At 40.2% G+C, this 25838-nt stretch overlaps 2 protein-coding genes across 3 annotated transcripts in view; both read left to right on the forward strand.

Annotated features, from left to right (window-relative positions):
* The window catches only part of si:dkeyp-69b9.6 (uncharacterized), a 752000-nt gene that overhangs the window by 58082 nt on the left and 668080 nt on the right, over positions 1 to 25838 (forward strand). The gene's annotated exons all lie outside the window — the stretch shown is intronic.
* Positions 562 to 24973, forward strand: LOC114667064 (zinc finger protein 8-like). 2 transcript variants are annotated; one of them, XM_028822178.2, is made up of 2 exons: positions 562 to 674; positions 21765 to 24973. In XM_028822178.2, the coding sequence occupies exon 2, from the start codon at positions 21808 to 21810 to the stop codon at positions 23302 to 23304; it is 1497 nt and encodes a 498-aa protein (XP_028678011.1). In that variant the 5' UTR covers positions 562 to 674; positions 21765 to 21807; the 3' UTR covers positions 23305 to 24973. The 2 variants fall into 2 exon arrangements, with proteins under 2 accessions (XP_028678011.1, XP_028678010.1); XM_028822177.2 differs by lacking the exon at positions 562 to 674 and adding an exon at positions 9440 to 9504.

Genomic DNA, 25838 nt, shown 5'->3' on the forward strand with positions numbered 1-25838 from the left:
TTGCCTATTGATAAAGATTAAGTAATTGAGTTTGAATGGGGGTTTAGTTGGGTAATGGTAGATAAAGTTAAGCTCCCCTGGTCCCCTTGGATTTCATAGCTGGTGTGGCCCACTCAAGCTTGCATCTCCTCTAACTGTCTAGCAGTCTCTGACTGGGACCAAGTTTCTTACAATTCATGCAGAATTCTTTCAGCTTTGTGATGTTTGGGGGGTGTCTTGTGGGTACAGCCCATTTCAAACCATACAAACGCTTTGTTAGTACACCAGCAGCTGTTTTATAGAAGAGACACTAAGCAGTTCCAAAATGATTAATAAAAATGTGCAAAATATATAATTACAGTACAGCTAAAGGCTTAATTTGTCCATGTTGGGCTTCTCATTTTCGTTTGTAATCTATACTGTAAACCGTTGGAAACCGAGCTTTCAATTGGTCACTGCCTGTAAGCAAGCAGTCACCCGGATGTGGATGCCAGGTGTAGAACTACAAGTCCCAAACGCCTCTTTCTGCAGAGTTCGTTTCTGGGGCTATAAGGACGCATAAATGGCGGCAACAGAAGGACTACAAATCTAAATGGCGGCGATAATAGAACTACAGACATGGCTTTCCGGAAACAGTGCGAGGCGAGCCGCTGCCGCGTAATGCAGTGCCGTTGTGCGGACAGGACGTGTTGGAGGTACAATCTTCTTCCCAGTTGTAGAAGTGAAAATGTAACAGTTCGCTCCACAGGTGTCCCAGCTAATATGTTGTTGTATATACTGTGACACTGCGGAACACGAGAAAAGAAAACTTAAAAAGTATACGCGTTGCATTAAAGCAGACTTAAGTTATGAAAAATAAAGCTTTTTTTTTTAATAGTGGTAGGACCAAAACGATGTCGCTATCCATCTCGCTGTCATTTTTAAGTCTTATCTAGTTATCTTTCCCATGGCCTGCAATCTTTTAAATCGGACGCACACGAATGACGAGGAACGATCGTTAGAAAAAAAAGCCTCGATTCGTGCTTGTAAAAAGACTTCACTTTAAGTGGGCGAGTACTTTTGTCTAATCGGAGGATTTATCTGAACGAATTTAGGCTTCACTTGTTTTGTAAGTACCAACCCCACTTATTAAACTTATTAGACTTTCATTTGGAGGAATAAACCTCATTATCTTGAACGAAATATCATTTGTCATCAACTGGCAGAAGGGGGCTTAAGTGCTTCAGACTTTAAAACTACCAATGCTATTTCTAAAATAAAATGGGTTTAGAATTATCAGAGAAATAAGCATATAATGTAGCTCCTAAACTTGTATTTCAAAAAATTCGGTGGTATTGAGTTTCTACTTCAATGCAATTTTGACCTTAACATGGGTTCTCTTTACATGGTCTCTTATGTGTAAAGGTAACTTTTCCCTTCATAGATGGACTATTTCAAACAATAGATACATTTAAAATTAGAAATGAAAGTTTGTTTTTGGAAATTTAGGTTAAAAATGATATACATTTGGTAAAACAAATACTCTCAGATAATTCTGATTTATGAAATTATAAGGAGTTTATTGGTAAATAAATATAACATTTTTGTTAACCTTGATGAATATCGAACTCTAATAAAGAAATGCGGACTCTCTTAGGAGGTTTTGGTGATCGTTCAGCAGGCACTTCATGGCCAGATATTGTTGGTTTCCGTGTATATTAATCAGTTTCTACAATCTGTGTCTTTTTGTATACTAATTCTACATTTAGTAATATGTAAATTTTCATTTTACCTAAGAACTTGTCACAGAAATTAGTGCCTGCACTTGTGAAGAGTGCTATACAAAAATAAACTGAATATTCCATTAGACACATTGAAGGAATGTACCGCTTGTATTAAATTACAGGAAAAGGATATTTGGAGTTATGGATTTAGTGATGAATTTGTAAGGTTGTTATTGCAAGGTAACCACATGCTTGCTGTTACGCCATATTGGGTTTTTTTTTTATTTGGAAAACAGATTGGGGAAAAAATGGTGACAATTACCAGTAAGTCCTGTACAACTAAGAGTTAAGGAAGTCACATACAACATAATCTAGCTGTTCAGTACTTTAAAATGAATACAGATGATACTTGACAGATGTACGTTTTTGTGACAGAATTCCTGAAACTATAAATCATTTATTTTGGTTATGTCCCGTGTGAAAAACTTCTGGATAGAGTTATAAACCTACATTAAAAAAGAGACTAATGTGGATTTTGGTTTTGAAGACAGATATTCTGTTACAACCCCACAGAAAATAATATAAAATCCATCCATCCATTATCCAACCCGCCATATCCTAACACAGGGTCACAGTGGTCTGCTGGAGCCAATCCCAGCCAACACAAGGGTGCAAGGCAGGAAACAAACCCTGGGCAGGGTGCCAGCCCACCACAGGGCACACACACACACCAAGCACACACTAGGGACAATTTAGGATCTCCAATCCACCTAACCTGCATGTCTTTGGACTGTGGGAGGAAACCCACTCAGACAATGGGAGAACATGCAAACTCCACACAGGGAGGACCCGGGAAGCAAACCCTGGTCTCCTAACTGCGAGGCAGCAGCGCTACCCACTGCGCCACCCATAATATAAAATGTCATTTGTAATTAACTATTATATTGACAGGCTGTTTAATATATATATAATATATATATATAATGAAATGAAATGGTTTGAAATAAATCCTGCATTTAGAACATTTTAAAATGAATGTAGTAGTGTAACCTACGGATTATTTCAAAATGTAAAAGAATGAAAGTAATGCAGACTTTATCCTTTATTTTAAATTATTTAAAATTGTTTCATGAACTCTATTTGTTTTTATTTTGCACCCCAGCAGTGTTTTTGTTTGATGTGGACCGGTGATAGAAGAGTTCAATAATACTGTACATACAAATACAACGCTTCAGAATATAAAAATTATTACATGTCGCCAGAGGTATTTACAAGCAGTCAAATTAACACATTTAACAAATGCCAATATTCCGTAATTTTTTTTTTTTTATGAAATAAGGAGTCCAAATAAAATTTGACTTCTATTTTAAGAACTGTAGAACAAGGAATATTATTGGACCATTTAGCTTAGTGAAAGGAATATCTACCTATTATTAGAAAAAGATTTCTCATATGCAGTCTTACAAAACCTAATAAAATATCACTCTCTTTTTAAAGTAATATCAGTATTACGAGATTCGGTGCCTATATAAATACAAAAAGTTTCTGGTTAGATGTTCAGATGTATCATTTTGTATTTATACAAGTACCAAATAAATGTATGAGAAATTCCTCTTTGTTTTCACAAAATTCATGGAACTCATTTTGTTTTTTAACATTTCTGACGAGTTGATCTTAATGGGTTATTTTTGTGTGCGATTTTGAAACGTATTTCTTTTACTTTGTTCAGAAATCAGTATCTACTAAGGAGTGACCAGATTACTTTTTAATTTAAAACTCCAAATTCTACATTCCAGTAGCAGGTGTTTGATTGAACATAGTACAAGTGTGTGTTGTTACATTTATGATCTTGTAATCTTAATGGATTTAACATACAAATCCACCACATGCAGTGAAGAATCGTCACGGTTAACCTGATTTATATATCTGTTGATCACATACACAACTTTATCAGACATTGCAGCAAAGACAAAACAGCAAACTCCTGTGGAGTCCCTGGGATATCAAATGTCTTCAGAAAGTCAGTGTAAGAACTTAATTTAGATAGATAGATAGATACTTTATTAATCCCAATGGGAAATTCACAATTTACCATTCTTATTAGATTCAGAAGAATTACTTTTGAACGTTTTGAAATAATTTCAGCTTTTTTTTTTTGTCTGATGCCCCCTGATTGACCAGTGTGGGGGGAAAAAAAAATAAAAAAACACCCATATATGATGTGCTGTTCAGTCATCCTGATGTCTAGTTATGCAAGGTGTTGAGCTTTTTGGGCATCCTCCTGTTTTTGGTCCTGCAGACCTGAAAAATCCCATATTTTTAGGCCATTTTGGGACCATATTTTGTCCATGAAATTTTATAATTTGTATTTATATTTATAATAAATTAGGTGGAGGTGGGATTACATCAGGGATCGGCTCTGAGCCCTTTCTTATTTGCAATGGTGATGGACAGGTTGACAGACGAGATTCAGACAGGAGTCCCCGTGGACTGTGATGTTTGCTGATGATATTGTGATCTGTAGCGATAGTAGGGAGCAGGTTGAGGAGACCCTGGAGAGGTGGAGATCTGCTCTAGAGAGGAGATGAATGAAGGTCAGTAGGACCACCAAGACAGAATATATGTGTGTAAATGAGAGGGAGGTCAGTGGAATGGTGAGGATGAAGGGAGTAGAGTTGGTGAAGGTGGATGAGTTTAAATACTTGTGATCAACAGTACAGAGTAATGGGGATTGTGGAAGAGAGTGCAGGCAGGGTGGAGTGAGTGGAGAAGAGTGTCAGGAGTGATTTGTGACAGACGGGTATCAGCAAGAGTGAAAGGGAAAGTCTACAGGACGGTAGTGAGACCAGCTATGTTATATGGGTTGGAGACGGTGGCACTGACCAGAAAGCAGGAGACAGTGCTGGAGGTGTCAGAGTTAAAGATGTTAAGATTAGCATTGGGTGTGATGAGGATGGACAGGATTAGAAATGAGGACATTAGAGGGTCAGATCAAGTTGGACAGTTGGGAAGCAAAGTAAGAGAGGCGAGATTGTGTTGGTTTGGACATGTGCAGAGGAGAGATGCTGGGTATATTGGGCGAAGGGTGCTAAGGATAGAGCTGCCAGGCAAGAGGAAAAGAAGAAGGCCTAAGAGAAGGTTTATGGATGTGGTGAGAGAGGACATGCAGGTGATGGGTGTGACAGAACAAGATGATGAGGACAGGAAGAGATGGAAGAAGATGATCTGCTGTGGCGACACCTAACGGGAGCAGCCCAAAGAAGAAGAAGATAAAAGTAAACCAATTGGTATCTTCAGCAAAAATGATGAGAAGGACTTGATGTGTATTTCACATCAGCTTATTCAAGGGAATCACCTTCTAATGAGATACGAGGGTCAAAGTTACTCCTTTTCACAAAACCTCCAAAAAATTGGGATTGGTAATGTAGGCATGCACAGTGTTGTTTTATACTATTTTGAGGTTGCTGATCATGAATATAATATTTTTGATATTTGATTCTTTACCAGTGATCCTAGCCTTCCAAGAGCCCCCCCACTAATTCCGAAGGTCAGAAATGACAAATTTCAAACATAAGTATGTGGGGCATTGTTTTAGACTATTTTAATGTCTGTGATTATGAATGTCATGTTATTTTTGATCCTTTGCTAGCCCTCTATGCACTTTTTGAAATATTCCCATTTTTTTTGCTTTACAGCCTTGAATGAAAACAGACACAAATCAATATTTCTTCCCAGCTTTACTTACTCAATGCAACCTCTAACATCCAAGTGAAAAATATGACAGCTACAGTTCAGAAAAATGATAAAAATCAAAAATACTGAGATTAATAAAGGATCACCCTCCCCCCCCCCATTTCAATGTCATTTTGTTGCTTTAATGACAGCCTTGAGTCTGTTGGGATTCTTCTCTATCAGCTTTGCACATCTAGATTGAGCCCACTCAATATTTGCCCCCTGCTCTTCTGTACAGAACTGTTCAAGTTCGCTCACATTGGATGTTGAGCGTTGGTGGTCTGCTATCTTAAGATCTTTCCTCAGATTTTCAGTGTGATTTAGGTCTGGGCTCTGACTGGCCACACCAGGACATTCACTTTTTTCTCCTTCGGCCACTCAATTTTGGTCTGTGCTTCGGCACATTGTCGTGTTGAAAGGTGGACATTCTGCCCATCTTCAGCTTTCTGGCAGAGGGTAGCAGGTTTTCCTCAAGTATTTTGCCCCATCCATTTTTCCTTCTACCCTAACGAGAGCCCCAGGCCCCCCACAACAGGATGCTGACCCCTCCATGCTTTACTGTAGATATGGTGTGTTGTGGATGGTGAGCTGCATTGGTGTACCGTTTGGTATTGAGGCCAAAAAGTTTGATTTCGGTCTCATCTGACCTCATAAGACCTTTTTCCACTTGGCATCAGAATCTTCAAGGTGCATTCTGGCAAAGCTCAGACGAGCCTTAATGTGGCCTTTCTTGAGAAGTGGCTTTTTCTTTGTGACCCTCCCAAACAAGCCACAATTGTGGAGCGCATGTGAAATTGTTGTCACTTGCACACCATTAATGACCACTCTGTGCCATCAAATCATGTGACTCCTTCAAAGTGGCCATTGGCGTCTTGGTAGCCTCTCTTACCAGTTTCCTACTTGCTCTTCCATCCAGTTTGGAGGATCCAGGGAGGGTCCTAGTAGCGCCAAACACTGTCCACTTCTTTATGATGGACTTTACTGAACATCCTTGGGATTGATAAAGCCTTTGAGATGTTTTTGTATTCATCTCCTGAATTATGTCTGTCCACAACTCTGTCCCTGAGATCTTTTGAAAGTGGCTTGCCACCCATAGTCAGTTGTTTGTTGTCAGTTGCACTACCAAGCAAGGTGATGAATGGTCCAGGAACAGCTTCACTAATCACACTGATCACAGCCAGTAACCAGGGTCTGCAATGGGAATGGTGGGCACTTACACCTGATTGACTTTAGGAGGGGTGGAGTCCTTTATTAATCTTTATTATTATTAATTCTGAACTGTAGCTGTGATATCTTTCACTTGGATGTTAGAGATTGCACTGAGTAAGCTGAGAAAAAATATTGGGTTGTGTGTTTACATTTAAGGCTGTAAAGCAAAAAAAAAGGGAATATTTCAAAGGGGGGGGGGGGGATTCTTTTCTATACCCACTGTAAGTCCTCAATGGAATTTAAATCTGGACTCATTGCTGGCCACTTCAGAACAGTTCAGTGCTTGTTTTGAAACAGTGTCTGAGTGCTTTTTTGAAGTGTGCTTTGTGCCCTTCCTATGCCCAAGAGCTGTGACCTTCGACGGAGATGGAATCTTTGACACTGTGTTCTCCAAAATTCCTTAATCTTCAGATTCCCTGATACCCTGTACAGTTTCAAGCTGTGCAGTGCCAACCTCAAACCATAAGTAGTTCTCCTCCATATTTGACAGTAAAGATCCTGTTCTTTTCTTTGAAAGTTTCATTTTTTTCCCCTTGTAAACATAAAGATCACGTGCTACAAAAAAAAAAAAAAGATCTAATTTGGTCTTATCTGAACAGATTACATTCTCCAAGAAGACCTTGGGCCTGTTCAAGTGTTCAGGAACATGAAGGTCTCTGGAGATGGACTCAGAGCGGTGCAGTTCTTTATGCTTTTGTAACCTCTTCAGACAGTTCTTTATTTTGCTGTCTTTGCTCCATGCTGAATGTGGTACAACACATGCCTACAAATCACGTTTTCTGTATTTAAACTGGATGAACCTGTCGCTTGTCACAGAATATCAATTACAACAGAATTGTAAAAAGTGGCAATGATTTTGTCAGTGTTCTTCTTACATTTATTTATTTGGCTGACACCTTTGTTTAAGGTGATACAATTGGTCACATTTCTTTTGTTTCTCCAATTGGAGTAACAGGTAGGTCAATTCACACTGAGACAGTACAACAACAACATTCATTTCTAGAGCACATTTTCATACAAACGATGAGCTCAAAGGGCTTTACATGATAGAGAAAGAGAAAAAAGACAAAATAAAATTAGGGAACACTAGAATAAAAGTAAGGTCCGATGGCCAGGGAGGACAAAAAAAACTCCAGATGGCTGGAGAAAAAAAAAAATCCGCAGGGGTCCCAAGGTCACAAGACCACCCAGCCCCCTCTAGGCAATCAGTCCTCGTGATATTCAGGGTTCACATGGAAGAACTTGATGATGAGGGTCATGTGGACTTCTGGCCTTTAATCCATCAACGGAGGGACATCACTGTGCCTTGATCAGGTGGTGGGGCTGCAGATCGGCACCACAGAAAACTGGCAAAAAGAACAGAAGAGAAAGTAGGGGTGAGTACGGATTACGGAGCCACCAGGAATGATAATGATAATTAAATGAATATACAGAACATCAGGATTAAACTAAAATGAAGCTCTGAGAAAGCCATGTTAAAGTAATGTGTTTTTAACAGTTTTTTTTAAAGTGCTCCACTGTATCAGCCTGTATCGGTCAGCTCGCATTCCAGATTTTAGGTGCATAACAGCAGAAGGCCGCCTCACCATTTTCTTTTACGTTTAGCTCTTGGAATTCTAAGCAGACACTCATTTGAAGATGTAAGGTTACGATTTGGAGTGTAAGGTGAAAGATATTCTGAGATATTTGATGGAGCGGATTATTGAAGGCTTTATAAACCATAATCAGTATTTTAAAGTCAATTCTAAATGACACCGGTAACCAGTGTAGTGACATCAGAACTGGGGTGATGTGCTCGGATTTTCTTTTCCTAGTTAAAATTCTAGCAGCTCCATTCTGAACTCGTAGCGGAATTTGAACCCACAACCTCCGGGTTTGAAGTTCAAAGCCTTAACCACAACACCACACTGCCTGCATTCTGTGTAAAATAAGATCGGATTTGGCTATTTTCCCCCAGTATTTTTTTATTTTGTGTTCTTCCTATGCAAATAACTGAAATTATGTATATTAACATCAATGATTTTGTAATGTCCTCCATTTTGTAGAAAAATTGGTGCATTATCTGAAAAAAAAAAAAAAACAACTGAAGCAGTGGCCACAACTGAACATTCACCTCATGAGGGAAGATATTGAATTTCTTATGAACACACTGAATTAGGGCTGCTTACACTAATTCAGACTGTTTTAAGCATATTAGAGATATTAGCACGATATTATTACCGTATCATGTCTGCAGAAACAAAGTTTGATCTCTATATTTAATTGAGTAGGACAAGGTAGCGCAGAGATTGTGGTAATATCATCAGTAGTGTGGACTCAGTGGATTTTAATAGTCTAGTCTCCCCAACTCTCCTGCATTGTAACGGGTTATCAGAATTCCAATTTGGCAACGAACGATTCTGGTGAAACCCTAGAAATTTGATTCTGTTCATCTGGACAAAGTTTTTAAGTGGGAGAAATATTTCGAGACTTATCCACTTAAAAACTTTGTCCAGATGAACAGAATCAAATTTCTAGGATTTCCTTACCTGGATTATTGAGCATGCATCGAGAGATTCTGGTGAAAGTGAGCGAACGCAGTGAAGGACTGGCGTTCTGTCCGGGGCCGTTTTCCTGCTTTGTGCCCAGTGCTGTCTGGATGGGTTCCCCAGTTGGATTAAGCGGGGCTGGGAATGTTACGGTATCTTATTTAATTTACACCGAGAATGACGTGGCCGGCTGTAGATCACGAATGTTTTGCTGCTTCTTGTTCTTTAATTACTTTAGTCAAACCCACGCGAACACAGCCTGCACAGGAACTAAAGAGCGCTTCTACTTGTATGTCAGCCCGGGAGTATTTTGAAGGACACTCGTCGATTTTTTTTCCCATCTGTGTCTTGTGGTAAGTGGCGGATGCAGCGGCCTTTTATTCATTTTAAAGCCTCGGTTAAGTTTATGTGGGGGTGAGATGTGACCTTATGTTGAATGCGAAATGTATCAAAATGTACGTGGGCGTCAGAATTGCGTGTTTGATGCGCACAATCATTAGCAGTGCCAGTTGTGTACTTGTAAGCACACAAAAGCATGCTCAGCACATCCAGACAATTTATTATTTTTTTTCATTACCAGCTTTTGCTGCAAGTTTATTCGTTCTGTGATTTCCGTAAGTCGGTTTGAGGACTTGTATTACTCAATACACCGAGATCGAGGGTTTTCTAGGCGATTGTGTTCTTTGCGTCCCGAGGTCGGCGTTTCCAAAGCCGTTCGCCGTGGGTTAACGTCGAGAGTTTGAATGTCAAGCAAACTCCTCATTGGAGACCAAGTGTGCCCGTGGGTAGAAATCCTTGTTAAGGAAGGTTCTGATCACTTTGAACTCATTTAGTATGGGGCAAAGTTTCCTAACGATGTTTACTTTGACATATCTAGCACGTTAAATAATTTAGAGTAACTTCTCTAGTTTTTGGTATCCTCCGTGTATTTTTTCATGTTCCGGGCTTGTTTAACAAGGTCAGTTCGTTGTTTATGACTCAACTGCTGCGATTTTTAATGAATTATTTAAAGGAAACCACTTAAACGTTTGTTTGATTATCTGTGCTTCCTTTTCAAAATATCTGCCTATTTGTTTAAAAATAACGGTTCTGTACTGTCACTTTACTGGATTGTTTTTTCTCGCAGTCTTTGCTTGATTAAAGAACTGTTTCATTCTGGAGAAGGTTCTTTGTACATGCAGTATGTTTTTTAGGGGGAATAATAAACGCACCCACTATGTGGACGAAACAGAAATCTTTTAATGCATAGTAGTCAATCTAGCAGGGTACTAACAAACAAGAAAACCTGAACTTGGTGTATGATATTGTATGTAGTGAGAGAGGTTGGGAGCATGCGCGAATAGCGCGTTGCTGCACCCATCACATGCTGAACCACCGAGTGTCACCTCAGCACCACAGTGGAGCAGTGTGAGGCTTTTTTTACGGTGGTTGGAGCGCCAGTCCTGCCAACAACCCCCAAGTTTTCCTTATAAACTGGAGGACCTGCTTGCAGAGTGGGGTGCAGATTAACATCATACCCAGGACGGAGCAATTACAGGTTAAGTGTAGTGAGAGCCCCTTTTCAATCAAGAACCCACTGGTGTTTCACAAACCGGTTCTAATAAAAATAAAAGTGCTGCTCTGAAGAACCACATTGGCACCTTTTTATTTTTAAGAGTGTACGTAAAGTGACTATTTAAAAAGATTAAAGTAGCAGTCTAAATACAGAGGAGAGAAGAAAAAAAAAAGATTACAACAATTCATGCAGTGGCTGATGTCTGGCTTCTCTGCCCATTCTATGGTGGGCAGTTTTGGGCACTATTCAAAAGCTAATTTGTGCTCATTACTGAGATTATTTGAAACATCTCCATGTTTCCAAGTTTAATTTGGATTTAGGAATGCTTTTGGTATTTTCAAGGTGCCTGACACACCTCCTGCATAAGAAGTTTTAAAATGGTGAACATGATTTCTCTAAAAAAAAATGCATTGTTTTCCTTTAAAAACTTGCAGCCTTTGTGGCCCGAGTTGAATATCCCCAAGTGTGAGGAAAGGGTTTTACATTTTAACTACTTCAGTTCATTTTAATTTATTGCCGTCTTTTCTTTTTGCATGCATATTACTTTGGTTATTAATTTTTGAAAACCGATTATTGTTATGGAAGATGTGAAGGAATCTTATCAAAGCGGCATCAACCAACCATTGATTTCATGTAGCACTTTTTACAGTTTATCATGTCAAGGTATTTTGTAGAGCATGTCGGATAAGAGCCTTGACTCTTTCTTTTCACTGTTCTGTGTAAAACAAGTATTTCATGGCTTACCTTAAATTTTATTCTTTTATTTAAAAGAGATACATATGCATTTAGCATATTCACTGTTCCGCGGTGGGCTGCCACCCTGCCCAGGGTTTGTTTCCTGCCTTGCTGGCTGGGATTGGCTCCAGCAGACCCCTGTGACCCTGTAGTTAGCATATAGCAGGTTGGATAATGGATGGATGGATATTTACTGTTACAAAGTTAACTAAAGTTAGTTGTAAAACTAGGCCAATGATTTCTAAATTTTTAGACAAAACGTAAGGCTAATTAAATTATATACGTGTGTGTGTCTCCAGTAATTTGACTGGTCAGTTTGGCTTTGGTCATAACATACAGAACAATATGGGATCGCGAAATACTAATGACGTGCATCCCCTGTCATCTTTAAAGATGGGAAGTATTTGCAAAAATATGAATATTTTCATAGTGGGTAATAGGGGTCTATCTACCATTGGTGACAGTCAAAAGCACACATGAGACAACCAAGGGGCCTCAAAATGAAAGACTCTGAGAAGCAGACATTAAGGAAATGAGGGTGTCAGGAGGTTAAGGCAAATAAGAACACTACGAAAAAGCATAGGAGTAATGCTGTGGGTACACATAGAGCGAGAGAAATTAAATAGCAAATGATTTAAGTGTAGTGTATTACCCTGTCTTTGGTAGGGAAGTATAGCAAGTATATGTATATACAGTATATAGATGTGTGTGTGTATATATGTGTGTGTATATATATATATATATATATAGTAAAATGAATGTATGTGTGTATAATGTGAATTTCCCCTTGGGATTAATAAAGTATCTATCTATATACAGAATATATGTATGTGTATATATAGATATAGTATATGTATGTATGTGTATATGTATGTATATGTGTGTGTGTGTATGTATGTATGTATATATGTGTGATATATATATATATATAATATACACTCCACACCACTGCCATTTCACTAATGCTGATGTCACTCAACACGATTTCTAATCACTGGGCATGTCAGAGTTGACGACTACAGTTGCTGATGTGGTCAATGGCCATGTCAATTGAAATGACTGAAAATCGATTGCCATGACACATTTAGTGACGTAGTGCCAACCTTCCAGCACAGCTGATGGGGCTGGTGTGCCTTAAAAAAGACAATTAATGCACCACCAAACACTGAAATCAATGTGTGTGTAAATATGAAGGTGTTTTATTGGTAATGTTCTCAAACCTGCTTAGCTCAATTTAGTGTTGCATTGGGTTGGACCCTATACAGGTAGCACTAAACATAAGGAAGAAAGGACTGGACAGGGTGGTGGTCCAGTGCAGGCTTCACTCACAGATGTGCCATTTTAGAATCGCCAATTAACCTCCTCTACACACCTTTGGAAGGTAGGAAGAAAAATGGAGTACACTGAGCAAACGTTTGCTTAAATTCCAGACTGACAATGGCTGGTGTGGAATTCGAACCCCCGCCACTGGATCTGTGAAGTAGTAGCACAAACCAGTTTATTGGTATTTGTCTAACAAAATACATTTCTTATAGAGAGCCTTTAGTAGGCTCATCTCTTCATTAATAAATGCTCATCCAAATAGTCATATGGCTGAAACTCTGCATGTGCCTCATCCAAACATATATAATAATAATAATAATAATAATTCTTTACATTTATAGAATGCATTTCTCATTACTCAAAGTGCTTTCCACACAGGGAGGACCTGGGAAGTGAACCCACAATCTCCTCACTAGAAAGCAGCAGCACTACCATTGCATACACGGTCAAAAGGTTTAGATGTAGTTCAGCTAAGCATCAGAATGGCTAAGATATGTGATGTGAGCGACTCGCACCGTAGTATTGATGTCGGTGCCACATTTGGCAGTACAGAATCACAATATTACCTCCCTTCCTGGGGTTTTTCTTGCGTTACAGTATTTAGAGTTTGTAGAGAATGATTAAAGGAACAAAGAACATCCAGCGCATGCAATTTCTGTGGGCAACAAAGTCTTGGTAGTTCTAGGGGTTAAAGAAGAAGGACTGGACTCATTCAAGCTAACAAAATGGCTATACAGTGGTGTGAAAAACTATTTGCCCCCTTCCTGATTTCTTATTCTTTTGCATGTTTGTCACACAAAATGTTTCTGATCATCAAACACATTTAACCATTAGTCAAATATAACACAAGTAAACACAAAATGCAGTTTTTAAATGATGGTTTTTATTATTTAGGGAGAAAAAAAATCCAAACCTACATGGCCTTGTGTGAAAAAGTAATTGCCCCCTTGTTAAAAAATAACCTAACTGTGGTGTATCACACCTGAGTTCAATTTCCGTAGCCACCCCCAGGCCTGATTACTGCCACACCTGTTTCAATCAAGAAATCACTTAAATAGGAGCTGCCTGACACAGAGAAGTAGACCAAAAGCACCTCAAAAGCTAGACATCATGCCAAGATCCAAAGAAATTCAGGAACAAATGAGAACAGAAGTAATTGAGATCTTTCAGTCTGGTAAAGGTTACAAAGCCATTTCTAAAGCTTTGGGACTCCAGCAAACCACAGTGATAGCCATTATCCACAAATGGCAAAAACATGGAACAGTGGTGAACCTTCCCAGGAGTGGCCGGCCGACCAAAATTACCCCAAGAGCGCAGAGACGACTCATCCGAGAGGTCACAAAAGATCCCAGGACAACGTCTAAAGAACTGCAGGCCTCACTTGCCTCAATTTAGGTCAGTGTTCACGACTCCACCATAAGAAAGAGACTGGGCAAAAACGGCCTGCATGGCAGATTTCCAAGACGCAAACCACTGTTAAGCAAAAAGAACATTAGGGCTCGTCTCAATTTTGCTAAGAAACATCTCAATGATTGCCAAGACTTTTGGGAAAATACCTTGTGGACTGATGAGTCAAAAGTTGAACTTTTTGGAAGGCAAATGTCCCGTTACATCTGGCGTAAAAGGAACACAGCATTTCAGAAAAAGAACATCATACCAACAGTAAAATATGGTGGTGGTAGTGTGATGGTCTGGGGTTGTTTTGCTGCTTCAGGACCTGGAAGGCTTGCTGTGATAGATGGAACCATGAATTCTACTGTCTACCAAAAAATCCTGAAGGAGAATGTCCGGCCATCTGTTCGTCAACTCAAGCTGAAGCGATCTTGGGTGCTGCAACAGGACAATGACTCAAAACACACCAGCAAATCCACCTCTGAATGGCTGAAGAAAAACAAAATGAAGACTTTGGAGTGGCCTAGTCAAAATCCTGACCTGAATCCAATTGAGATGCTATGGCATGACCTTAAAAAGGCGGTTCATGCTAGAAAACCCTCAAATAAAGCTGAATTACAACAATTTTGCAAAGATGAGTGGGCCAAAATTCCTCCAGAGCGCTGTAATAGACTCATTGCAAGTTATCGCAAATGCTTGATTGCAGTTATTGCTGCTAAGGGTGGCCCAACCAGTTATTAGGTTCAGGGGGCAATTACTTTTTCACACAGGGCCATGTAGGTTTGGATTTTTTTTCACACCACTGTAGATACTCCAATGACAGCTCGTTACAACAGTAATGTGCAGAAAGGCATCTCTGAACACACCACACTCCGGACCCTGAAGTTGGTGGGCTACAGCAGCCTCATTCTGTACTGTTTTCACAGTTCAAAAACTAATGTATGCATAGTTCATGCTGAAGTGGGATGAAATAAGTTGCTTTCTTTATAGGTGCAATAAATTGGAATGCTTGTGCCTTTGGTGATATTGCAAGTTTAGTATAACTGAAAAAAATGGTGGCCAATAAACTGCAACGCATTGAAGGACTAAATCGTAATAACAACAAAAGCAACATTTATTTCTGTAGCATGTTTGTGTACAAAGAATGTAGCCTGAAGTGCTTTGCAAGATGTCAAATAAAAAAGGATTCAAGAAAAGAGGAACACATTAAAAACAGATAATACAAATAAATAAATTAGTAAATAAGGTTAAATCCAAATGCACTTTCATAACACATACAAGTCGGAATAAAATAGCATCCTTATTTATAGATTAAAAGTCTGGAGGGGCTCCATGACCAAAAGACCACCCAGTGCCTACTGCACATTGTACCCAACATAAATGTGCTTAAGTAGTCCCTTAATGTTTTTAAGCTTTATGCTACAAGTTTCGATGCAGGGGGTCTCATCGACATTTGGAATATCTGCTTTCATACGAGGGGCGTTCAATTATAAACAGGAATTTTCATGCTGTGCTCTTATAAAGAGTGCAAGGTAGACCTGACTCACTAGACAAAGCACATGCATGTGTGAACTTATCGTTAGTAGTGCTGGCCCTTCCTCCTGCTCCGACATGTTGATTACAACTGACAGGTACACAGCAGTGTTGCATAGCAAATTATTATTACATTTTTGAGAAATGAAGGAGTCATATTCATCTCAGATTTATTCAAGACTTAAAAATCAGTTTGGGGATGAGTGTCTCATTGGTGTAAGTCACTTGGACAGAGACTATCATCTCTTCGGTCCACTGAAGGAATTTTTAGGAGGGAAGAAATTCAAGTCAAATGAGGAGGTTTTTGACGCCGTGCAAGAATGGGTCAGCATGCGGTCAAGAGACTTCTCCTCTTCTGGGATTAAGAAGTGTCCTGAGCGCTGGAACAAGAAACTACACAGAAAAAGTGTGTAAGTCAGTTAATTATATTCAATAAATAAAGTGTAGCTCATAAATTCCTGTTTATATTTGAACGCCCCTTGTATATTACAAATTATATTAAAAATCCCAGTGTTTTCACACTGTGATCCAGATATTTGCATAATATCACATTGTGTCCCTTCATTGTTTGCCCTTAAGACTCCAGAGTTCTTGAGGTTAGTTCTAATATTTTTCTCTTGACTAGTAATTTTTCACTTTTGCACTCAAAACTGTCTGGCCAACCCCACCCTCCCCAAAGAGGCCTATCAAACCTGTTTGTTAACCTTCCAATTATTTAAAAATAATTATCTGAAAACCTGGCTTTTGGCATTCCTGTGTTTTATTACTTCACAATCATTAATGGTCCAGTATTATAATTATTTTACTGCATGAAAAAGAGATTATTTTGATATAATAATAAAGACGTCAATGGCACCCCTCTGGATTTTAAATGCAAGCTTCAAAAATGAGCTGCATGCGTTCTCTTTAGAAATGTGTTGCCTGTACCTCTTTTGATTAGCCATTGCTGTCCCTTAAATTGAGTCACACAGTGCTCTCTGGGCCTGATGTTGTGTAGAATGTCCAAATTACCTGTATAAGGTGGTCCAGATCTAATTATGCAATTTTCATTACGCTATAACTTAAGTTTATTACATAGAGAATTCACAGCACCTGCCCTGCACATAGAGATTTCACTTAAAATTCTTTTTGTTGCCGATAGATGGCAGCACCTGCCCTGCATTCCAAAATGGCGGGGAAACTGTTGTCTGTCGAACAGTTGCATAATTAGATCTGGACCACCCTGTAGGTCTGCATAAATTCCACCTTAAGAATTCATTTTTGGATTTAGTGATGTAGATAGATAGATAATAAATGTACAGTTATACCTAGATTTAAGATCTTTTATTATCCACATGTGCACTTTTCCAAACATTATGAGTTTGTGCAGTATATTCAAGTTAATAACGGCATCCCTGGATCTGTGACACTGACCTCGTGCTGATGCAGACAGCAGATACTGTGTAGGACTGGAAAGCAGGTCATAGTAGTTTGTGCTTAGCTTCAAGAAGGTCAGTTTGTGTGAACCTTGATGCTTCATGTTACGTTCTGTTCCTCTAAAACAGCTCATTTTTGACAAGGATATTGAAACAACGGAGACAGTGCAGGCAGACCAGCAGCTCCGTGTATGACTTTATTTTTTCTACCTTTTTTCTATTTCACTGTTAACTCCTACCACTTTTATTTTATGTGGACTCGTTCCCAGGACACGTTTTACTACTTTTTACTACTTGGAGATGGATTTTTACCTGCCGAGACTCGTCTATTCAAGTAGTCAACTTCAAGCGCTGATCACTCTTTAATTTAATATTTTCTTTATCAGTATTCTGCTGTTGGAGTATGTGAATTTCCCCTTGGGATTAATAAGCTATCTATCTATCTATCTATCTATCTATCTATCTATCTATCTATCTATCTATCTATCTATCACTCATAAAGTGCCATTCATATCTATCTATCTCTATCTGTCACTCAAAGTGCCATTCATATCTATCTATCTCTATTATATAGTTATATCTATCTATCTATCTATCTATCTAAATGAACTTCATTGTCTTCCTTTCACTCCATTCCTTCTACCTGCTAATGATGAACTTCCTCTTCTCTCACTGCTATGTCTCACATGCCACACATCCTTCTTTTAGCAGTGTAGTGTTTGATCAAGTGTCTTATTATGTTCTTGCTGTGTTATTTCATTTTTTTTTTGTAATTTGTTTGTCCAGTCTACAGAACCATCATACTCTTAACTCGGAGGTTCCTGGAGGGCCGCATTTACTGCAGGTGTTGACTTCACCCACTCTCTTCATTAGCTGTATCTTCCTGATGTCAAGTGAAACACATTTCATTTTGAGGCTTGTTAGTGCTCTCATTCCGCCACATTAGATATTTGACTTTAATTTTCCTTCAGTGGTGATTATTTTCCCTCTTTTCGAGTAATAATTTCCATTTGTTTGCACTACTGCGATCTTTACTTTTTTTTTTTATACTTTCTAATTTTCCTGCTTTCATATTAACTTTCTCCACATTTGTATCACGTCGTTTTTTTGAGCCTTTCGAATTCCACTGCTTTCATAATCTCTAACCTTCTCTACATGTGTATAGCGCCAACATTTTTGAACGTCTTTATGAACTTCTACTTTGTCTTTTACTCTTTGTCTTTAATTTCTGAGCCCGATTGGACCTGCTTTTTTTTCAGTTCCACTTGTTCCGGGCTGATTATTACTTATTTTCTGATTTTGCTCCTCGATTAATCTTTTTCTTTTTTGCATTTTCTCTCTCCAACGCTTTTGAGTCTCTTTTCTCCGCGCTACTCTTTCTTCTTCGCTTAGTTGTCGGCGTTTCATCTATAACGTATTGTCCTTATATGCGCTGAGAGCCCTGGATCTGTGTGTGCTCCAAGCCTTGACACGACTTGAGTGTTTTGCTGCCCGTGGGCTTATTTGATACTGGTTGTAAGTAGGGTGTGTCTTGCAAGAATGTCATGTCCCCTACTCTGCAAGAACAAATCCTGGTATGACATCACAATGTGCTCCTTCAGGCATTTGGTGAGAGGTTTCAGGACATAAAAAGCAAACAAAAGGAACTGAACGTGTTTGCTATGCCATTTAATGTGGAACCGGCTGATGTACCTGACAACATGAAATCACTGAGCTGCAAAGCAATGACGAGCTCAAGGCTACACACATGCTTGAGTTCTATAAACTGTATATGTCCCAAGGAATTTCCCATTCTAAGGAGACATGCTGTGAAATTTGCATCTCTGTTTGGGACAACCTACTCCTGTGAGCAGTTCTTTTTAAAACTGAGTCTTGTAAAGTCTCGATTCCACTCGAGATTGACTAACTGAAACCTGGAAAACCAGCCGTGAGTAGCATCATCATCGTCATCACCACCATCAGACACCTCACCAGAGAGTTCCAGCCATCACGTTAGAGAGGTTAGTGTGATATTATATGTGTTCAGTAATTTAGTATGGCCCCCTGAAGGATGTTATAAAAATGAAATGGCTTATGATAGGAAAAAGGTTTCCCACCCCTGTATTAGACAAATACGTAAAATTAGTTTTTCTCTCTTCCCATCTTTCCATACTTAACATTATACTTGACACTGAGAGAAAATACAAATATACTAAATGTTAAAATGCTGTGACCATATCCAGGCATGGCAGATTTGGCATTTCTAACTGAACGGTCAAGTTACCTTCCTCTAGGTATACATTTAGATGTGCAGTGAAACACTGTGCTATGCAGCCTCATCTGCGGTTCTGCTGGAGTCGTGTCAGTATCTTTGGTGTCACCATTACTCTTTGCTGTTTAAATCCCTATCTCTGTTCTGAGTTCCACCTTCATGAGATGTTGGATTGGATTAGAAATTTCAAACTGAGTGAACCATCTAATTGTTACCATCCACTTTTAAGCAAAATTCACTCATGGTTGTCTCCAGACAATGTTTTATACATCTGGCTTTTTGAAACTAGCCTTCACAGCAGTCACTACATGAAAGGAGAGGGCAGAATGATGCCATGACCGAATTCCTCAGTAGCGATGGTAAGTATACCCTGTGATAAACTAATGTGCCATCCAGTGTTGACTCCTGCTTTATGTCCAGTGCAGCTGAGATAGGCTCCTTCTCACGACCATGAAATTGTACAAAACATTTAGGGAAAGCAGATGGATTGGAGACGGAGTGAACCTCTCTTCTAGAAGTGTAGTTGAAAGTGGCTCCTTCAAATGTTGACATTATGTGAAGAGGAACTGTTAAGATATGTTGAGCTTAATCGCCTGCTGGGCTGAGAACTTTTATGTTCTTATTCTTATTGTTCTCCCTGTCTGGAAAGGGAAGGGTGATCACCTGGATTGCAGCAACTACAGGGGGATAACACTGCTCTCGGTGCCGGGTAAGGTCCTTAGTAGGGTTGTCCTCAATAGGATCCGTGATCACTTGCTCACCTACCAGCCACCGGAACAGTCTGGTTTTATGCCTAAGAAGTCTACCATCGACTGCATCCTGGCACTGAGGGTTCTCATGGAGCGCAAACGTGAATATCGGCAGAGTTTCTTTGCAGCCTTTGTCGATTTTCGTAAAGCGTTTGACTCAGTTGATCGAGCTGTCCTGTGGGACATCCTGAGGGTTCGCGGGATCCCCTGAAGGTTGCTGGATATCATGGCCGGCCTGTACACTGGTACTGTGAGTGCTGTGCAGAGTGGAGGCAGAACCTCAGTGTTTTTCCCAGTTGATTCTGGGGTTCGTCAGTGGTGTGTTCTGCTCCTACTCTGTTCAATGTTTGCAAGGATTGGGTGTTGTGCAGGGTCGTGGGGTCCAGAGGCTCTGATCAGAGCGTTCGAGAGACTTAGGGAGGAGTCTGAGTGTCTGGGCTTGCGAGTGTCATGATAAAAACCAAGAGGCAGGCCTTTAATGACATCTTAGGCACGGCCATCAGCAGTGTCTATCATGAGGTGTGTAGCGCTCCCGATATCTATGCAAAACGATGAAGGTCCAAGTCTTTAGACTCCTGGTGCTTCCAGTCTTGCTATATGGTTGCGAGACATGGACGCTATCTAGTGACCTGAGACGAAGACTGGACTCCTTTGGTACTGTGTCTCTCCGGAAAATCCCTGGGTACCGTTGGTTTGACTTTGTGTTGCTCATGGAGTCCCGAATGAGGTACATTACCTGCATTGTGAGGGAGCATCAGTTACGGCACTACGGCCATGTGGCACGTTTCCCCGAGGGTGATCCAGCTCGTAAGATCCTCATTGTTGTGGGACCTGAGTGGCTGGACCAGACCAAGGGGTCACCCACATAACACCTGGCTGCGGCAGATAGAGGGTCATTTCCGGAGGGTGGGACTGGACTGTGTTGTGTGATCTACATCTCGCATGGCGCTTCGAACACTTAAAAACCTATACAGCAGCTGTCTTTGTTATGTACTCTGTCTTTTATTTACGGCCCCGGGTGTGGTTAAATCTGTTGGCACAAAGTCTTGTCTCGTAGGATGCGAGTTCTTGATATTGTAGTTTTTAATTTAAAAACGGAAGAAAATCTAACAACCTCACATTAAAGTTTGATAAATTCTGAAAAGAATGATACCAAACATATATATGTAGGTTTTAAAATAAGCCTGATTTAAAGCGTGACAAAAAATGTGACATAAAAACGTCACATCATTGCACAAAATCGTTGCACTTTTAGGCTTTGGATTTTATATATAATATATATATACTGAATGTGATGCTATATATTGCCTTTGATTCTTGTAAGTCTAAGCATTATCCTCTGATGAAGACCCCTGATAGGGGTTGAAAGCTCAGGAATAAAAACTATTTTATGATACGTGATTCGTTTTTTCTCCCTTTGTGGATCTCCAACGGCAAATATGCAAACCGTATCACAGACCTTCTCTTCCATATATATATATATATATATATATAGCAAGAGAGAGTAGATTCTTTCTGTCTTTTCTCCTCCTCCTTCTTTGATGTCTCTTTTCAGAAATCATTAAGGTGTTGCTTTTGCACCTGTATGTGGACTGTGGGTCTTGGGGTTTGGTGGCAAGGGTGTGAACAGCAATAGCTGATTTTATTTTTTATTTTACAGATTTGCAGATTCAGAAAGTCAAGAATAATAAAGAAGAAACGGGATGGATGGACTGGGGCCCAGTTCTCTGGGACTTGGAAAGTTAAGATATTGCAACACTAAAGTACAAGACAATGGAGAAAAGCAGGAAGGAAAAGAGACCATTGGAGAAAGAAAGCCCAATGAAAAGGAAAATGAAGATCAGGGAAAGAAGATTAAAAGAGAAGTGATGGTAAAAAGTGAAGAAAGTGAACCAGTGGAGAACAAGACTTCCGGTGACAAAAAAGTCAGAATACCAACAGACAGCATTCTGGAGAAAATTCTAGAAAACCGTGATTTTATGCCAGTGAGAAGTACTGAAGGAGGAGGGGATAAATCTCACATCAAGAAAGAAAATTTGGATAGTAGAATGATGGACAGTAAAAGAGGCTGCGTGGACATCAAGGCTCCATTGTATAGAAGTCCAACTTCTGGCAGGATGATTGGTAAGAGCACACAATGTGCAGCTGCAGGAGAGGGACAGACTCGCACTGGCAGAGCTTGTGCCGAGGAGCCTGATAACCGTGCACATTCACACCAAGAGAAGCAAAATCCTGAATCAGAAGGAAAGAAACAAATCGGAAAGACGAAGCTGGCCAGCCGGACCCAAGGTTGTAGTTCGCAACGCAATGCATGTGGCGATTCTGATGATGAAAGTGTGGAGGCGGGATTATTCATGTTGTGTGAGAAGCATCCAGGACCTGAAGAAGAAGAGCAGTTTAATGAAGCTGAGGGTCATGTCACTGATTGGCCACGCAGAAATAAAGATAAGAATTTGGCAAAGTGCCAGAAGAGAAAACTTTCTGAAACTTCAGTAAAAGATGTAGTAACTGAAACTGAGGTAAAGCGTGAACGCGCTGATTCAACTAGGATTCTTCCTCCAAAACAAGATGGCACGTCTCCCAAAGAGCCACCACACCATTCTGAAACTTCACAAAGAAGCACTGTGACCGAGTCCTCGACTGCCTCCTCAGGTGAACAGTCCCAGTCGGAGTCTGATGGCACAACTGGCATCCTGCTGATTGATACCTTTGGTGTCCCGTACACACTTTATCGGAAGGTTACTCCACAAGGTGGGAACAGTGAAGGGAAAGAAGAGGCTGCCAGTGATGGGAGTGCCACCTCAGATGGTGCGGTCACCTGCTCTTCCAGCCCAGCCAAATCCTATATCTGTGCCGTGTGCTACCGGCCCTTCCCTTATCTCTCATACCTGGAGCGTCACCGCATCAGCCACTTGGAAATGAAGCCACATGTCTGCAGCGACTGCGGTAAAGCCTTCAAGCGCTCCTCCCATTTAGCCCGGCACCGGCATGTACACTCGGACCTTGGGAAGCCTTATCAGTGCTCTGTGTGTCAGAAGGGCTTTCGGGAGGCTGGGGAGCTTGTCCAGCATGAGCGAGTACACACTGGAGAGCGACCATACCAATGTCAGGTGTGCCGACTACGCTTTTCTGAGCGTACCACACTGCGGCGGCACTTCCAGAGAAAACATGCGCAGCAGCCGTTAACGCCAGATCCCTAAGAGCTACTTAATCATATGACCACCCTTTTCATATGTTACTTTCTAAGTTATAGAGGTCTGTCGAGTCCACTGCCTTAGTCAGAAATGTGGGCTTTAACCTGGTTTTTAGTGGTGTAGAAGACAGTGACGATGTAGAGGGACTCTGTGCTGGTAGAGACAGGAGGAGCACGTGGACGCTGATAACCTTTAAGAAGTGACTGGATGTAACACTGGGACAAATACGTATTATCTAAGCTAGCAAGGCATGTGGACTCGATGCTCTTGTTGTAAACGTTTACTGTATTCTTGGAAATCAGCCTGGTTTGTAAGTGGATATCAGCTTGGATGGCAAGAAAAGCCCTAGAGATTTCCTGGTCTTTGCCATTTCACAATCATAAAGTTGGTGTACTAAAGTCCTTTGGGGCGTCTGTACTGCACAACCTGTAATAGAGAGGAGATGCAGCCGAGGCCGGTCCTGGAGAGGAGTAGCTTAGAGGCGCACACACATGCTCATGGAAGCTAGGGTTTGTTACACCACTGTAGCACATTCATTTCAAGCCCCTGAAGCGGAGAGCTTACTGCAGGTAACAGATGTGACCTTGACACGGTGTATGGTTTTCAGCTCCTGCGTTAAGAAATTGCTGTTTTATATTCATGCATGTAAAGGCAGTAGTACTAATACAAGAGATGACAAAACGTCACTGCTTGTCAGCTGTGCTTCTGTAGCTGATGGTAACCCTGTTTGAACTTAGCAATGTAGACCAAAGCTTAATGGAAAAAGTGAGAGTGGACTGGTGTCAACTTCGGCCCAGATCGTCTCCTTAAGAAAGTGACTGAGAGAGATCCCACCTGATGTTATACAGCCATCACATTCTAATGACATGGGAACCATTGCCAGGGATAACTGAGAACAGTGTCACAGTTGCACAGCATACAGATGTTTGGTATGGTACAGGCAGGAGCTCGAAGGCCCTTGATTTGTTAAGACGCATACAAGAGTCGGGTCCACCATGTGTATGAACTGTGTGTCCAAGTTGTGCTCCACTTTACCATTGCAAATAAACTCTACATCTCAAAAGTTTAAGTATAGAAGTTGGTTGCATTTTGAAAGAGGGGGCAACCACATTTCAAGTTTATGAGCAGTGCTCGAACGCAAAGGAATGCAAGTTCTTTGGAATGAAAAAAGATGTACTGTGCAGAATTGGTAGAGAGAATAATCAAGGAACACTGTAGGTTACTGGACCATATTAAGTAAAAAGCTGGAATTTTTTTTAGTAGGTTAATTCTGAGTCTCAGATAATGAAACCCCCAAGATCTGGGAATATTTGCCTAAAACTCCATTGATATTCGAGTTGTGATATACAGAGAATGACTGCGATGCTCGGTCCCATAACTGGAGTGTCTGCTGCTGGAGAATCCAAATCTTTCTTATGATGTGATGGAGTCTTCAGCAGCAGATACCTTGGATTATAGGTTCATTTGCCTAGGAATATTTTTCCACTAAATCAGTTGCAGCATTAGACCCTCCAATATTGAATACTCCCGATTATGGAAAGAGCTTGGCTAAAAATCTGCTAGTGTTTTCAGTAAATAGATTCACAGTCTCGGGCATTAAAAGCCCCTGGTCCTCAGACTGTTTGCCTAAATGTCTGCTTGTTTTTTGATTAAATCAATTGTGACATTAAGAGAATGAGTACAATTCCTGATCCTGTAAATTGGTTTGCTATTTTTTCAGGAAATTGGGTGCAGCATTAAGAGAGCGATTGACCATTTTTGGCACCATGTACCCTACGGTATGGAGCGGTTTTGGGTATCTGCTAATTTTTCACTAAATTTGTTGCAGTATTAAAAGAAGGATTTGGACTGTGCGGCAGTGGACACCCCCATTACAGGTCCTTTTAAATATCGAATAGTTTTTTTGTTTGGTTAAAATCTGCAGTGACGTTCACAAAATGGTTCAGACAAGCCTGTGTGCAGACTGAGGAGGTTTTTCTTCACATGAATCTTTGCATTTACATACTTTTGTGTCCTCACTAGCCAGTAAGTTGATGTTATTATTTGTCTTTTAGAAAAAAAAATTAAAACAATTTAAGAGTTCTAATTATACTAATAGTTTTTCTAAGTAGTTAATTGGTGCATAAAAGCAAAGATGTGATGACAGACACTGTATGCGAGTTCATTGCAGCATGGAGGGCAGTGGCTGTAGGGGGGTCCTAGATCAGAGTTAAAAGTGTGTATGTTTTACAAGAAGAAGAGCGAAGGACCAGATCATACACTACATTTGTAGGCCCTGCCTAAAAAAGGTGCGACATTATGATAAAATAATAACACCTGCAATGTTCGTATTCACGGGTCAATCCTGTTTGATAAATTGGTATTCACAAGTGAGTCCTACATGCACCTGTACACAGAGTTGCCAGTTTCTTAGGTCCACTTGTTTCGCAGTCAGTGTGTTGGACGCTGGAGGTCAGGAATGTTGAATGTACTATGCAGAAATAATTGTGTCTCGAATCTTACTGGCTTATGAAACTCAAAGTGAGGCTTTGCCTCTAAAT

Source organism: Erpetoichthys calabaricus, chromosome 16 (assembly GCF_900747795.2).
Source record: "Erpetoichthys calabaricus chromosome 16, fErpCal1.3, whole genome shotgun sequence".
NCBI lineage: Eukaryota > Metazoa > Chordata > Cladistia > Polypteriformes > Polypteridae > Erpetoichthys > Erpetoichthys calabaricus.